The sequence below is a fragment of the Aquila chrysaetos genome, chromosome 19 (genome assembly GCF_900496995.4).
Source record: "Aquila chrysaetos chrysaetos chromosome 19, bAquChr1.4, whole genome shotgun sequence".
Lineage (NCBI taxonomy): Eukaryota > Metazoa > Chordata > Aves > Accipitriformes > Accipitridae > Aquila > Aquila chrysaetos.
This window is the reverse complement of record NC_044022.1, coordinates 8,997,517-9,012,581: the sequence shown is the minus strand read 5'-3', so window position 1 is coordinate 9,012,581 and position 15,065 is coordinate 8,997,517. Positions and strand designations below refer to the sequence as shown.

The following is a 15,065-nucleotide window of genomic DNA, read 5'->3' as shown; positions in this document are numbered from 1 at the left end:
TGCTATCTACTCCTGCAGGAAGTTTTGTGGTGTAAAATACTCGTGTAGGAGTTGAGTTGCTGGGCTTCTAAAACCTTCTGACCCATTCACCGCCTTCAGTGAGTAGCTTCAGAAAGAGAAACCTGCATTTTGGATCCCAAATCAAGGGAGGTACCTGCAGTACAAAGGATTTGGATGCTTAGTCAGAAGTACTGTCTTATATAGGGTCATCTCTTGGCTAGCTTCAGGTCATTGCTTGATCTTCATGTATTATCACTGAATAACTATACAAAAGTGCTTAGCATACCTGTTCTTAAAAGTAGGAGTCTTAATCTCTCTAATTTGCTTTCTAGAAGCTTCCTATTTCTCTGTTAAATAGAGGGAATACAAACTCTGAATTACCTACTTAAATTCAGGCTACCAATTTGTAAGCAGCAAGACAGCCTTTTGTTTTGCAGGGTAGCATAAGGGAGGTAGTTCAAAGGAGTGGATTTAATCAGAAAGCAAACATGGTAACTAGTTTGAAACAAGTATGAGTAGACTTGGCAGATTAAAAGCTATTTGAGGTAATGTTATCCTGATTAATGCAACATAAACCCAGTCACATGTCTAATAATATCTGTTGGAGTCACTTGGAGAGTGTTTAATAATCTGTTTTATGTCTTACTCAGGTTCGACAGAACTAGTGTTTGTAAGCCATGTTATAAATCCATGCCACTTCTATGTTCGGAGATACTCACAGAAGGAAGAAGCAGGGGTTTTGGAGAAGAAATTGAAAAACTTCTGTTGTAAAAATAGTTCGTATCTGTTCCCTTCAGATGTTTTGGAACTAGGTAAATGATTAATTTCTAAAGGTTGATGTTAGCTTAAAATACTCTCTTGCAGTATGTCTTCCTTAATATAATATTCTTTCCCCTGCCCCCCTTTACATAGTAAGCTGTCCTTATATGTTCTGGGACCTACAGTCAATGCTTTTTGGGAAACATTGTACATACACATTGTTCAGTAAAGTAGACTTTTATTAAAGCATATAAACAAAAATGATAGAAGTAAAAAAGACTGCAGTTCTTCACAACTTCAACAAATTGAGTGCTTAGAGTAACCAGCAGTTGAAACACCTGGCTGTAAACTTAGTGTTTTCCAGCATGAAGTGGTAATTGTTAACTGACAGTTTTTTCAGTATACTGATTTTAATGACGAGCCTAGTTCTTCCATTACTTCAATAAATCATGCAAGCAACATTCCCTTCAAGTGGATAGATGTTTTTTTTAAAGTTCACTAACTGGATAAAAACCATTCTAGAAGTAAAAATGAAAGACAATAATACATTGCTAAATCATTAAAATTATTTTCTACCCCACGTGTTGACAATGTTACTCACTTCTAGAAGGTGTTTAGAAAACTGATAAAAAAATATGTAATAGCCGTCAACTTCAATGTTTATTTGCCACTTTACTAAGATGTATAGAAAGTTTGCCAGAAATTACTTCTTAATACAAGCCAGACACCTCCTAGCCTTACAGACATTGTGTAAATGAATGTGGGGAGAAAACTTCTGGTGGCTATCGAGACAAGGTTTTTAATGTCTTTGTGTCTTTATTTTAGCAGTAGCACTTTTACTACCTGTGTGGAAGATAGGCAACAATGGAACATAATGCAGAACTGTAATAACACTTCCAGTGTGAAGTATCTACAAATACTGAATTTTAGTCTGTGTTTTTTTATTATTTGCTTCTGTATAGGTGCTAGAACTTTTATTAAGAATAAAGAAACTGGGATGTGGTGCCGTGGAACTATCACTGAACTAATTCCACTAAAAAGTAAAAATGAGAGGAAGCCTCGTGGTCCAATAAGATACAAAGTTTGTGATATTGCACTGCTGGAAGTATTCCTGATTGATTTTGGGAGCTCTGTAGTTCTAATTTTCTCAGGGTATGTTTACAGAGAGAGGTTTTTGTCTGCAATTGTTGTCCTTGACTGTTCTTACTCAAGAGGATCTCTACTAAGAAACAAGTCCTCTGTCAGCTTCACACAAACAGATAACCAGATATCCAAATGACACTAATATTCTATATGTACGTATTTCCAACAAGAAAAGTGGCAGTGTAAGTACACAAGTGTACAAGCCTTCACAGGTTAAAATGTTTCACTTAGACTTGCATTGCCAAAGAGAACACGGGAGTCCTCAATGTTTAAAAAAAAAAAGACATTTATTTCATTGAGACCTTCTAGTTTTGTTTCAGTGATGTGACATTATGCCAATTATTGCAATAATCACCATTACTTTTCTGGGGTTTGGTTTTGGGGGTTTTTTTTGGTGTTGGGTTTTTTTTTTTTTTTGCTTTTCTTTTAAGCTAGTACTGCTTTTATTCCCATTGACAATAGATACGTTCCTGCTGAAAGGCCTGAACCTGCTACTGTGCAAACTATTGAAACAGATGACATTTGTTTGTTTGTAAGGAAGCCTGATGAGCACATTGAGGCAGAACTCGCAGCTGTTCCTCCTTTAGCAGTACAGTGTTCATTGAAAGATGTTGTTCCCAAAAATGCAGTAAGTAGAAGCTGTTTGTACTATTTCAGTAGATTTTTTTTTTCTTCCTAAGATTTATATAAAAGAACTTCAGTACATAATTTACAATGATCTTATTCCAGTATAAACAGAAGGAAACTTGAGAGGAGTACAGGGTATATTTTATTTTAAAAAAAAAAAGTTAAATTATCTCTTGTAAAAAGATGGGTTGCATTGCTTTCATTGGAAAGGAAACAAGCTTATAGCAGTCTGTCTTAAAAAGCCTCTGGGTTTGCAAATACATATTTCAGGCTTAAATCTCACTACTCTTACTCTAAGCATGTTCTTTTGTCAAATTTAAAAACAAATTACAGAACTGATACTCTTATTTCATGGCTGTCTGATAACTTTATGCAAGTAGTAACTTTCAAAAATCATCCAGAGAAGAAATGGCTTCAGAATTTTTAAGAGAATCTTTTCAGGGATTGGCCTTTGTTCCTTAAATTTTTTTGCCACATATTGAAAAGTGTTATTTATTATCTTTCAGTATAACAACAAATAAAGTACTGTCAGCCTTTATTCCCTTTGAAAAAGGGCAGATATTGCAGCATTATTTTCTTCAATATTCACTTATTTATTAGGCTCTTTATTTTTGCCACTTTCACATGGGAATGAACTATGTCCAGTGCAGCTGTGCATTTCTGATGGTATAACTGCTGGTTGGTTTGGGGTTTTTTTACCAGTCTGATGTTGTCTGAAATAGCTTTAAATAGGAACGATCTGAAACAATTTTCACAGGTGTGGGTAAAATGCCTTCTTTATATGTGCTTTCATTTTTTTCACACCTAAAAAGCACAGATTTGCAGTATCAAATGAGAAACGCATTAACTTGATCCAAGAGAAATAAATTCAGACAGGCTTTTTCAAGGTAGGTAAAATGTCAAGAAGGATGATGTGGAGAGGAGGAATGTGTAATTGATCAAACTATATTTGTATATTTTTATGAAGCCATGATAAGAACAAACTTTCAAATGAATTGGGAGAGCAGAAATGTAAGTCATGAGATTAAACAGTGTATGACAATTCTGGTTTATCTATCAGAACAATCAGAGGGGATGAAATCTTGAATCTTTAAAAGAAACATGGTGGAAACTGCAGTCCTTTGATCTGACTCAGTTTTTTACAGTTAAAAACACTTCTAAATCCATCATAGAATAATACTGTTCAGTGCTGTCATGGCTATGGACTAGATAGTGTAACAGTGTGTTCACTATTTCATCTGTTCAGATGCATCTGTGCTCCCTTCCTTGCTTTTATTTTATTTTATATTTATATTTTATTTTATATTTAATTACTATTTTTATTTTTTGTTTTAACATTATCTGACATCTTCAGTAACTACTTCTTTCTTCCTAACACAGAGTGAAGGTTGGGGAGAGGAAGCAAAGACAAAATTTTTAGGAATGGTAAATAATAAAGTTGTTTTAATGACCATATTTAGAGAAGAGGATGGTGTTCTCATTGTGGATTTGAAAAAACATCCTTTTAATAAAATAAGCAATAACATGCCAGTGTCTCTCAAGGATGCATTAGTTTTTTTAGACTTGGCAAGGTACGTGTTTTCCTTTAGTTTATGCTCTTATGCCATAAATGGTAATGGCATGATACTTATAAAGTGAAGTTTACAAAGCAAGTTGTTTTTGCAGTGTTTGATATATTAATGTGTGATGTATTAATATTCAGCAATATCTGTTAATTTCCTTTTTTCACCTTCACCTTTTCACCAAAAGCAGTGTGGCATACTCAGCACTAGTCAGGCCTTTATTTAGATAATGAACTTTATTTTAGAAAATGACAAAATTTAAATTTCTGTACAAGTTTGAATAACAAGAGGGTGAAAGGAGAAGCTCTTAGTGTCTTACCATGTACAGAAAAACATACAGAAATCAAGCCTTGTATCTGTTTGATTTGGCTGGTAGGCAGTGACAGGCTAGTCAGCACATCTGAACCAGCCGCGTGACATGGTGCATATAGCACAGTGAGTAAGAGAAACAATGATAGGGTATAAGGGGGAGCTTGATTTTGGCGTTAGGACAGAGGAGAGCTGCTTTGGAGGGACCAGTGGAAGAGACAGGAGATGGAGAACAAGATGAGCATTTTGGTGTTCGGGTACAGGGGTACGGCATGCAAATCTGTAGGAAATTACAGTTCATTTTGCTGCACACAGAATAAGGTTTTTGTTTATATTTGAGCATATCTAGTTATGGTGGTGAGAACAGTGGGAGGTAATTTTTTGCTGCATCTATTCCTCGGGTAATTGCTTTTCCTCATAAGTAAGGCTAAGGAAATCTAAAGAAAATGGTTTTATCAATGTAGTGGATTCTAGCCTTTTACTTTTTTTTGACAATTTAAATGTACGCTACTGCATCCCAAATAACAAAATCTTTTTAGGAGCCAGCTGCCATATATCATTCTTCATATATTACTTTGTGAGGGGAGAAGCATTAGAGAGAACTGGCTGCACCAAATGCAAGAAGGAAAGTTCAAACTATTCATACAAACATGAATCAAGTTATTTTTATAAGACCATTTTGCAGTTTTTATGAGAAACTTGACATTTGAATATAAAAGGGTTCCTTCTCAGTTAATTTTGACAGAATTTATTAAAAATTTCATTTTGTTTACCTTAGGTTTAGATCACAGCTTCCCAGTCAGTTAGAAAATAACACCATCTTGCAGTACAGTCCACCTAAGATTCCACAAGAAAGAGAAGAAGTCTCTGTCGTTGTCTGTCATGTTAATAGTCCAAGTGATTTCTATCTCCAGTTGGTAAGTTTAGAAATAAGGTCTATTTAAATAAAACTCGGAACAAACATTTTAATGTTGAGCTACTTGTAGTCCACACTAAATAAGGTACAATTTCTATTAACTTCTGTCACTTGTTACCAGTTTTAGGATTCCTAGAATTAATAGATGAGATTAATTCCTACAATCCTAGATTAATCCTAGATTAATTCCAGGAATTCTTACAATTCCAGAAAGTTAACATTTTTTTGTCAGTTTTGTTACGTGATTAATTCCTATGTGGGTGTGTAGTGCTTTACTGTTTAAAGTGGAGATTGAACATGGCAATATTTAACAGTTGTTAGGCTCTTCAATTCACTTTATCTATTCATAACCACTGTTTAATTTCAGGTGGAAAACTAGGAAGTACACTAGAAAAAATGTCCCTTAAAAGAGAAAAAAATACCATTTTAAAGAAGAAAAAAAAATCTGGTGTGTATGTATGTTTTGTTTTTCTTATTTTAGAGAGATAGCCTGGATTCTTTAGCTCTTCCCAAGAAAATTCAGGAGGTATATAAACATGAGTATGGGAAAAACTTGGAAATTGTCTGCCCAGTTGAAGGCCAAGCCTGTATTGCAAAACAGGAGGATGGGAATTGGTACAGAGCACAGATTATAGGTGAAGTATTGGTTCTTTCACTCTAATGCTAGGTTGCAAAATCAGATGTGGTACCAGATCAGTCACACACTGGCTATGAATGGTAACAAACAGTCATTATTTTTACTAGGCATCCTTATACTAACAGGTAGGTTCTAAAGTCAGTAGTAGTAATTCATGTTATATTCTTTTGCTATTAATGGAGTGGTTTATACATTTTCTTTTTTAAATAGAAGCAGTATACTTAATTTTCTATATATTATGGAAATTTCATTATATAATTATTTAAAATAATGTTTCATTTTACTATTACAGTTTGAACTACAGAGTTGTCTATTATAGCCAACCCCTGAGTGTAACTAGTGTGGGTTAATAATTCTCCATAGGAATTCCAAAGGGGATGGGGGCTGTACTTGTGCTCACCCCTATGTTGCCTGCATGGGCAGTGTGGCATGCCTCTATGCTTACATGTCTACTTGGCATGTATTTAACATGCCAGTGTCTCATAAAGTGATTAGATGGAAGGGGACCAAAATGCTTACTCTGTCGTTTCAGGAACCTGAAAGAGCTGGCTCTTAAAAAATATGGGTTTTGAATTGGGTTATAGAACATTTGAAAATGTGATATTTTATGATTATATGGTATAAATGTGTATTTTGCTCTGAAATTCTGGTGCTTTAACCTGTATCAGGTACTCATTTTTTGTTTTAATAACTTGGGTTGTTTTTCTTGAAGGGCTGCCAAGCTGTCAAGAAGTTACAGTAAAATATGTTGACTTTGGCAATGTTGCTAACTTAACTCTTAAAGACATATGCAGAGTAAAAAAGGAGCTTCTGAGCTTTCCAGAAAAGGTAAATTAGTGCTTGCCTAGATTAAATAGTCAAAATTAATAGAATCTCAATGGTTGGAAGGGGAAAGAGAGGGTTGTTAACATTCTGAAGTAAATAAAATGTTAAGCAAGTTCCTTTTCACATGGGTTTATGATGTGACTTATTAAATATGTTTTGGGTGCACATTGAAAGCTCTTAATTTTTTATTTTTAATATCATTTAGTTTTAAATGAAATCTAATGTTACCTTGCGGTGAGGTGTATATACATTGTGTGTGTGTTTAATTCAGATACCTTCTTTTACTCCATAGTAAGCCAAATTAATTTTTACATTCTTTTATTTTCCAACCATAATTAACACTAAACTTTAAAACTTGATATATTGATAGGGTTTTTTTAACCAGTTGTAGGCACCAGAAGTAGTGAGTGTTGTAACTAAGGTTGTCCAGCATCTTCTACTGAAAGTAGGATTTAATTGTTTATATTTTGAGCAGATGTTTCAGGGGAAGGTTTCAGCCAAAACAATTGAGCCTTTTTTGACAGCAAGGGAGAGGAAACATTCTGAAAATGGCAAAATGTTCTTGCAGTTGCAATGTCTTAATGCTTCAGATCAGAGCGGCTAATGAATAAGGCTGTTGGGATTTTTGATGTGTGTTATCCCATCATTCCAACTGATTGCTTGTTATTGACCAAATACAAATCCTCAGAAGAACCTGTTAATTTGTCAGCTCTTGAGCACATACTACTATACCTGCTCACTTTGAACATAACAGAGAAGGGGCTAAAGAGTTACCAATACAGATGGGTATATGACCACTAGAGAATGGTCTAAAAAAAACTGAACCCATCAGTTATTCTCAAATTTCAGCATTCTTATGCTGTGTATAGGTTATGGTGAAACACTCCCGCAAGGTGTTTACAGTTGAAGTTTGTGTAAGAAGTAACAAGTTCCTCTTGCTATTAGTTTTAATACAAATAATAGAAAGATCAGCAGACTTGAGTCTGCTTATGTGTTGCTATGGTTTCAGATCTTTTGTATTTACAAAAAAAAAATGTTAAGGATTTAAAACTCTTTGAAATGTGAATGAACACAAGATTGCAAAATAGAGCATTCAGAAGGTAAGTGTATCAGAAATGAGGTTGCTTGTGCAGCTCTATCCTGTTGCATGAAAGCATTGTTAAGTCTTCATACATGATCATATATTGCATTGCCTCAAATGTAAGTTGGTTGTTTAAGAGATTTGAATTAGGCTGTTACAAGAGAAGTTGGACTTTTTTCAGCCAGTTAATACAGTTTGCAGGCATTTTAGGGGAAATGCCAGAAATCTTGGCCAGGACTGGAATAAGCAGTACTTAATGTAGTGTTGGTTTTGTCATCCACAGCCCTTTCTTCTAATTATTAACCTGTCAGTCTTATTTTCATATTCCTGACTGCCTGTATCCTAAGAATATCTGCACAAAACATTCTTATTTCTATTGTCTTTATTTCCTTTCTCTCCCTTTTCAGTCACTTGTGTTACTCTTCTTCCTTGTGGTGCAGTAAACAAGAAGGAGGAAACAATAACATTACAGTTAATTTAAAATTGAGGCATAGTGTAGCCACCAAAGTTTGCAATAAAGATGCCAAACAAAAATTCTTTTAATCAACGTACTTCATCTTGTCTGATTTCTTGTGTGTCTCTTTTTTTATGTCTTCTAATTAATACCTTTCAAAAATCTGTCAGGAATTTTTGTGACATAGTTACTGTGGTCCTTCAGACTTCTACAATGGTATAGTCATGTTAATCTTAGATGCTTTGAGTCTGAGTCATTACATCATAAGCAAGCCAGGATGAAGGCTTTCTTTATCACCTCTCTGCAGTAATCTTTCCTGATCTCTGCACCAATTTTATGCCTAACCATAAAGGGAAGCAAGGAGAAGTCAGCTCTTTCTATTTCAGCAGGAATGTATCTGAATTTGAGGTTCCTGCTCAGCTGCCAGCGGGGTGGGCGGGGATCATCTTAAATCAGTTCAAATAATGGTAATGTGGAACCAGAAGCCAAGGTCTTGCTGTCCTGCATGAGTGCGAAGCAGAGGCTGTGATTTGGCTGTAATGAGATGGTGTTGATATGTAATGGTAGATACATAATTTGAGTTATTCTTTAGGCAATCAGGTGCAGGCTGGCTTGCATTAAGCCTTATAAAGGGGCAAATGAGTGGAACAGAGAAGCCAAGGAGAGGTTTGAAGAAATGACTGAAGATAAACTTATGCTCTGTTCAGTTGTTGGTAAGTTATCAAGAGTGTATTACTTTAAATATTATTGAATTGACTCAAATGTAGAAACATGCACTTTCTTATTTTAAATAGTATTTATTTGAAATGCTTATGTTCATACTTGCAACAGGTAGCCTGGAGTGAGAGTATCTAAATCTGAACTGATTGGAGGAGACCTAACAGATAGAACTTCTGACAAAAGCTCTGTTTATGTCTTCTCTTAGGGACCACACCAGCATTAAGTGATACAAGTATCCTGGTTTATTAAAATGGGCTTGTTTCCAACAGTACTAGCTATCCTTGACTCTTCCTAATTTTATTAGTATCTGGGAGTGTGATTGCTGCTGCTCTAAAACATTGGGGCAGGGAGGGAAATTCAGATAATGCATACATGCCTTCGTAGGATTTTTCTTAATACCATTTACTGTTAATATACAGCTGGTTATTTTTCAACCCCTGTGGAACGGTGGTTTGGAACCCATCTAAAAAATGAAATTACATGTATCAGTTGGTTCCTTTGTACAAAAACACTGTAACTATTGGTGTATTTTAAGTTAACTTTATAGATATGTGCAAAGCTAAGCCTCTACATATTGTTGATGTTCAGAATCAATTATTTTATAAATCAAGTGTAATTTTACAAAATTCTGTCTTTTAGTACCATTTGCCATGCCTCCAAAACCATAAATAGTCTTTATACTGTCATTGGTTGGCACTAATTATGTTTATATTATTCATTCACAGAAATTTTAGATAATAACATCTTATCTGTTGAACTCTTTGACTCCTCTACTGTTCATGGAAGAAGCTTTAGTATTAACTGTCAGCTGGTTAAAGAAGACCTAGCATCCTACACACCTGGGTAAATACCCTGTGCATAACTTAAAGTATTTGGAAATACTGCATTTGTGTAACAGAATTACTGGCTTTAATATTCACCTCCAGTGGCTGGAACTTACCACATATGTGATAAATTCATTACAAATCACATTCGTCAGCTGACGTAAGTTAGAGAGTGTAACTCTGCAGTTTGGCATAGTTGAATTCTCAAACTAAATCTTGACTAACATAATGTATTGAAATTGTAATTGATTCAGAAGTTGGAGATAAATGTTTTGCATCATACTTGTAGCGTGCTTAAGTGCTAAATCTTCCCCAAACTGGTTATCATTAAGGTTCCTGTTCCCTTTTAGTAAGAAAAGAAATACTACTTTTGTGTGTTTAACCTGCACCTGAGGTAAGTCATCTCTTTGGAGGGTCTGTTATTAGAAAGCAAATACTCGGATAGCCAGCTATGACAGCGATAGAAGAGTTGGGAAGTTGTGAGGGAAGATGAGGCTGATAAGGAGATAAGACTGCTGCATTTAATTTGTTGACTTTTTAAAAAGATAATCCATGGAATGTATTCATGAAAATAAATAATTACTCTTTCATTAATAATTTTTGAATACTGATGAAAGTAAAAAGATTGTTATATAGAAAGTTTTGATTCCTAAAGGGAATTCCTGAATTTGCTTTTTTCAGGAGGAAGCAAGTAAGTGGATTTTCATCTCGTAGCTCAGAAATACAACTAAATCATAGTAACACTTTTGTACTGGTCACAATTTTTAGTAAGATTTTTTGTGAAGTCAAACAGCTTTATTTAAACCTGAAGAGCTGAATTGTTTTGTCACTCTCACTAGGGTATTTTGTTGTGTTACAGCTATACTTAGATGCCTGCTTGCAGCCTGCAAACAAGTGGGTATATTACTTTAGTATAAGTTGCTGTGTAAGACTGATAACTTTACTACAGTGGGTTTTTTGGTTGGTCACTGACTCCCCCTTCTTTAGTTGGACTGGGGAGAGAATAGAAGAAACAAGCAAGAAAACTCGTGGGTCAAAATAAATACAGGGAAATTGCTTACCAAGTACTGTTGCGGGCAAAACAGACTTAATTTAACTTAATTTATTACTAATAAGCATAAATATTTAATTAATGCTTCAGGCATTGGTACATAAGAGACAAAAATTTATGGTACCTACACTCCCCCTTTCCCAGGCTCAAGTTTACTCCAAGCACCTCTCCTCCCCCTCCTGCACTCAGGTGACTTCAGTGCCTTCAGTGAGGCAGTGAGCGGTGCAGGGGGTTGGGGTCAGGACACAGCAGTTTCTCCCTGCTCCTCCTTCCTTCTTGCTCTTTTCCTCCTGTGCTCCAATGTGGGCCCTCCACAGGCTTCAGTCCCTTCAGGAGTGTGCCTTTTCCCCCCACAAAATACCTTCTACTCTTCTGACTTTGCTGTTCCCTATTTTATTTCTTTTCTGTTCCCTCCTTTCTCTCCTTGGTGTTTTCTGCCGTTCATTAAATTAGAGGTGCCACCAGCTTCAGCAAAAGGCTCGGCCATGTCCTCTGGAGGGTCTGTTGCAGAGAGCGCTGAAATGGGCTGTGCCTGCCATGGTACAGCACCTGGCCTCTTCTCTCAGAGGTCACCCCTGCAGCCCCTCTCCCCACCTACCAACACCTTGCCATTTACACCCAGTGCTCCACGTCTTTTAGTTGGAATGATGTTTCCACTGGTGGGGTGGGGCAAGGGAGTTGTTTTGTGTGGGCTTGGGGGTTTTTGGCTGGCTTTGTTTTCCAGTGTGCGTAGGTCCCTAGCTCTTCAGAGTTCATTTAACACACTTTCTCACTGAATTTCACATTTGTGAAGATGGATGTCTGCAAAAAGGCAAGAGACTGGTGAATAATTTAAAACGACTTTATGTCATTTAGAATCACATTTGGGATTACTCTTTCATGTTTAATGCTGTTGAGGAATACCCAGGCCAGTTCTAAACTAGTATAAGGCAATATAAGCAGGAGAGCACAGTGCTTCACTGAATCCAGCTTGCTGACAAGCAAACATCTGTAACCTTACTCATGCATTGGGGTAGGAAGTAGTCCATACAGAATTCCCGAAAGAAACCTTGGGAGTCTGAAGTTCATTCCAAATGGATTTGTTTTTCTGATGGATCTGCAATGATAATGCTATACTGGAGTTACTAGAGAGGTCGTTGTAAGACATGTAACATGTATTTCACTTGGGACAACTCTCTGTGTCAGATTGCCTCTGTCCATTTCATAGTTCAGACTAGTTGTATGCAAGGTAAGCGTATTTGTGAGCTGTGGTGTTCATTTTTTTTCCTGGTTCTACAAGTTAGCTGTTTAACCAAGCAGTTTCCAAAGACCTGCATCAGGGAGGTTTGCATAAATAATTGTGTAGCAGTATGTAGTGGATGATTCAACACTTAAACACTATGGAATTTTCTCTCTAACAGAGCAGTTTTTTTCCTTCCCATGACGGAAAAGACAGGTGGTAGATCTCTGAAAACAGGAGAGAGTTTCTACCTGGAGGCCCAGAAATGGCTAGCATTTAAACTCAGCCTTGCCATCTCCTTTAGTCAGTGATGTTTGCAAGAAACCAGTTCTTTTGCATTAGCAGATGTTTCTTCAAGCTGCAACCTCTTACATTTCTAGCTGGCACAATTCATGCAGACTCATAGTAAGCTGGGTTGTGGCTCAAAATACATACCAGCCAACTCCTGATTGTTGTTGGTCTTTATTCTATCCACTAGAGCACAATTTAAACAAGTTCTCATAAAGGTATTAGCATGACTATACTTCATTCAGTACTGTACTTAAGAAAGTGGTAGCACTGGTTGTGTTGTATTTATATCCTCAGAGAATGATAGAAAGGTAAATGTTTCACTAATGTCAATATTCTTTACTTCTGAAAGGATTATTTACACATCATAGAAGTTGCATGTTGCAGCTTTTACTAAGAGGCAACATTGCTTTCCAGAAGCATGATAGTAGTAGTTTGACGGTTTTTAAGGCAGACACAAACATTAATGTTCAGCAGCCTGTTTGTCAGGCTTGCTTTTCTGCTAGCAGCCTATATTGCATAGTGCTTTCATTTTACAGTAGAATGTGCAAGGATACCTTCTGAAGGAGAATAAAAATGTTACTATCATGAGTGTTTCAGAAGTAGCATTTAGAAAAGTTTTTGTCTTTTGTTGGGATTTTTTTCTGCATTTCTGAGTTACTCTTTATTCACTCTGTTCATGTTGAATGATTCCTGTCATGTTGAAGTTTTATCATTGAGCTCTTTTTCACTTTGTTTCAAATGTGTTTAAACTTTCCATTCTAGTTATTTTATGCTCTTTACAGGTACACTGAAAGTACTGCTGTAAGGCCCAATGAAATATGGGATGTTCCTCTAGAAGAAATTCCTGAAACCTCGGAAGCTTTAAATCCTATAGGCATGGAACCTGTGGATGAAGGAGATTTCAGATCACTTTCTAAGAAAGAGCTACAAGCGAGAATTAGTCATGTTGTGTCTCCTAGTAAAATTTTTATACAATGGCTGTCATCAGAAAGTATACTGAAAAGGTACTTTTCTGAAAAAGGAAAATTCAAAGAACTTTTTTCAAGTTAAGGCATTCTTATTTCAAACTGGTGAAGTATAGTTAGAAGAAACTGTGATTAGGGTTGCATTTGGCACTGGGTACTCGTTTTGAATGCTGTTGGCTTATCTTGCTTTGTTGAGGAAAGTATAGGAGCAAAAGACAGATTGGCACTATGTTGTGGTTTATTAAATATTTGTGATTCCAAATTAAGTACATGATGTAACTCTATTTCAGATTGGTTTTAATGTAGTATCGGGGCCTGATAAATGCAACACTGTCCAGAAAGATTAAATCTTTTTGCTCTTTCTTTTCTCCTCCTTATTCCTTCATTAGGAATCTTGTTAAATAATACTGGTGTCCTAAGTCATAAAACTTCAAGTTATTTCTTTCAACATGATTCTAATACGCTGTTAGGAAAGTTTGAAGGCAATTTCTACATGTTAGTGTATCAACCTTCCTTTGGTAGATATTTAGGTAACATTTAGGTAATACTGACTACTGTTTGAAGACCGTTAAATGGAAATGTCATTGCTTAGTGCAAGAGTTGCTTATTATTCTGCCTCTTATTATTCCTTTCTTTCATCTTTTTACCTTCTTGCATGTAGCTACCTAGAGTCCCTTTGAATTAGTCATGACACTAAATGAGTACCACAGTCGCAAGTTGTCAAGGCAAAATAGTGCATCTTTCTAATAGTGCTATACAGAATGATCAGTACCACTCAGATTAACTCCATTGTTTAAGAAAACATGATAGTTTTACAGAATTTTAATCAGATTGCATGTGTTTTGAAGCTCCATTTCATGTATTTCTAGCATATCATGAAAAACTACAATACTATGTCAGACACTTATTAAAACTTTACTGTGTGCTAGTTAAGCAGTGATTGACTAAATAAGCCCTTTATTCACTGGGTAAAATTTTACCACTAAAAAAGTGTTGTTTTGAATGTTAGTTTACAGGAGAGGATGGCTACCATCTACAAAGAATCCCAGCCACAGTCCGTGAAGTGGGAAAGTAGTATGCACTGTGCTGTTTATGTACGTGATTTGAAACAGTGGCAAAGAGGTCGAATAAGCAGGATTGTCTCTGAAACGAGTGCAGAGGTAAACCTCTTATCATAACAGGGTTTATACTTTCATTTCTAAAGATTGTAACCATTCATTGATTAAAATAATGTGAAATCTTTGCTTCTTACTTCTGTGTTAATGTTTTCTCATACAGCCTTTTGCTTTTGTCCAAAGTAAGTTACATTGTACATTGCTGCAAATAAGATTAGTCTCATCAAAGCTCAGATGCCTTTAGCAGGGAACCTGGTAGTTGAAGAAGGCTCATGAGGTTGACTTTGTGTATGTTTACACTACTTTTTAGCTTAGATTCCAGAAGCTGTGGGAACCTGAGGGTCACATTAATTCAAACTTAATGATCCTTGCTAAAAGATGGAACCAGTTGAACTGAGTGCACACCACAGGAACACATGTAGTCATGCTGTTCCTTCAACCCTAAACTGATGGTGATGCGCTGTGCCATGTAGGTGTAACATTTTCCACAGTAACTTCTCACACAGTGCTGCATTAAACATGTGTCTTGTGCTCATTTGAAAAGAATAAGGAGCATCAGAAGAGGCA

The 15,065-nt window shown here is 36.0% G+C and overlaps 1 protein-coding gene across 1 annotated transcript in view; it reads left to right on the top strand.

Moving 5' to 3' along the window:
- Positions 1–15,065, top strand: part of RNF17 (ring finger protein 17) — a 53,021-nt gene that overhangs the window by 18,013 nt on the left and 19,943 nt on the right. Inside the window, exons 14-24 of the mRNA XM_041118577.1 lie at positions 651–812; positions 1,722–1,911; positions 2,365–2,530; positions 3,910–4,100; positions 5,179–5,317; positions 5,798–5,951; positions 6,666–6,781; positions 8,906–9,026; positions 9,759–9,876; positions 13,201–13,422; positions 14,393–14,543. Coding sequence (XP_040974511.1) covers positions 651–812; positions 1,722–1,911; positions 2,365–2,530; positions 3,910–4,100; positions 5,179–5,317; positions 5,798–5,951; positions 6,666–6,781; positions 8,906–9,026; positions 9,759–9,876; positions 13,201–13,422; positions 14,393–14,543 — 1,730 coding nt within the window. The remainder of the gene's footprint in view (positions 1–650; positions 813–1,721; positions 1,912–2,364; positions 2,531–3,909; positions 4,101–5,178; positions 5,318–5,797; positions 5,952–6,665; positions 6,782–8,905; positions 9,027–9,758; positions 9,877–13,200; positions 13,423–14,392; positions 14,544–15,065) is intronic.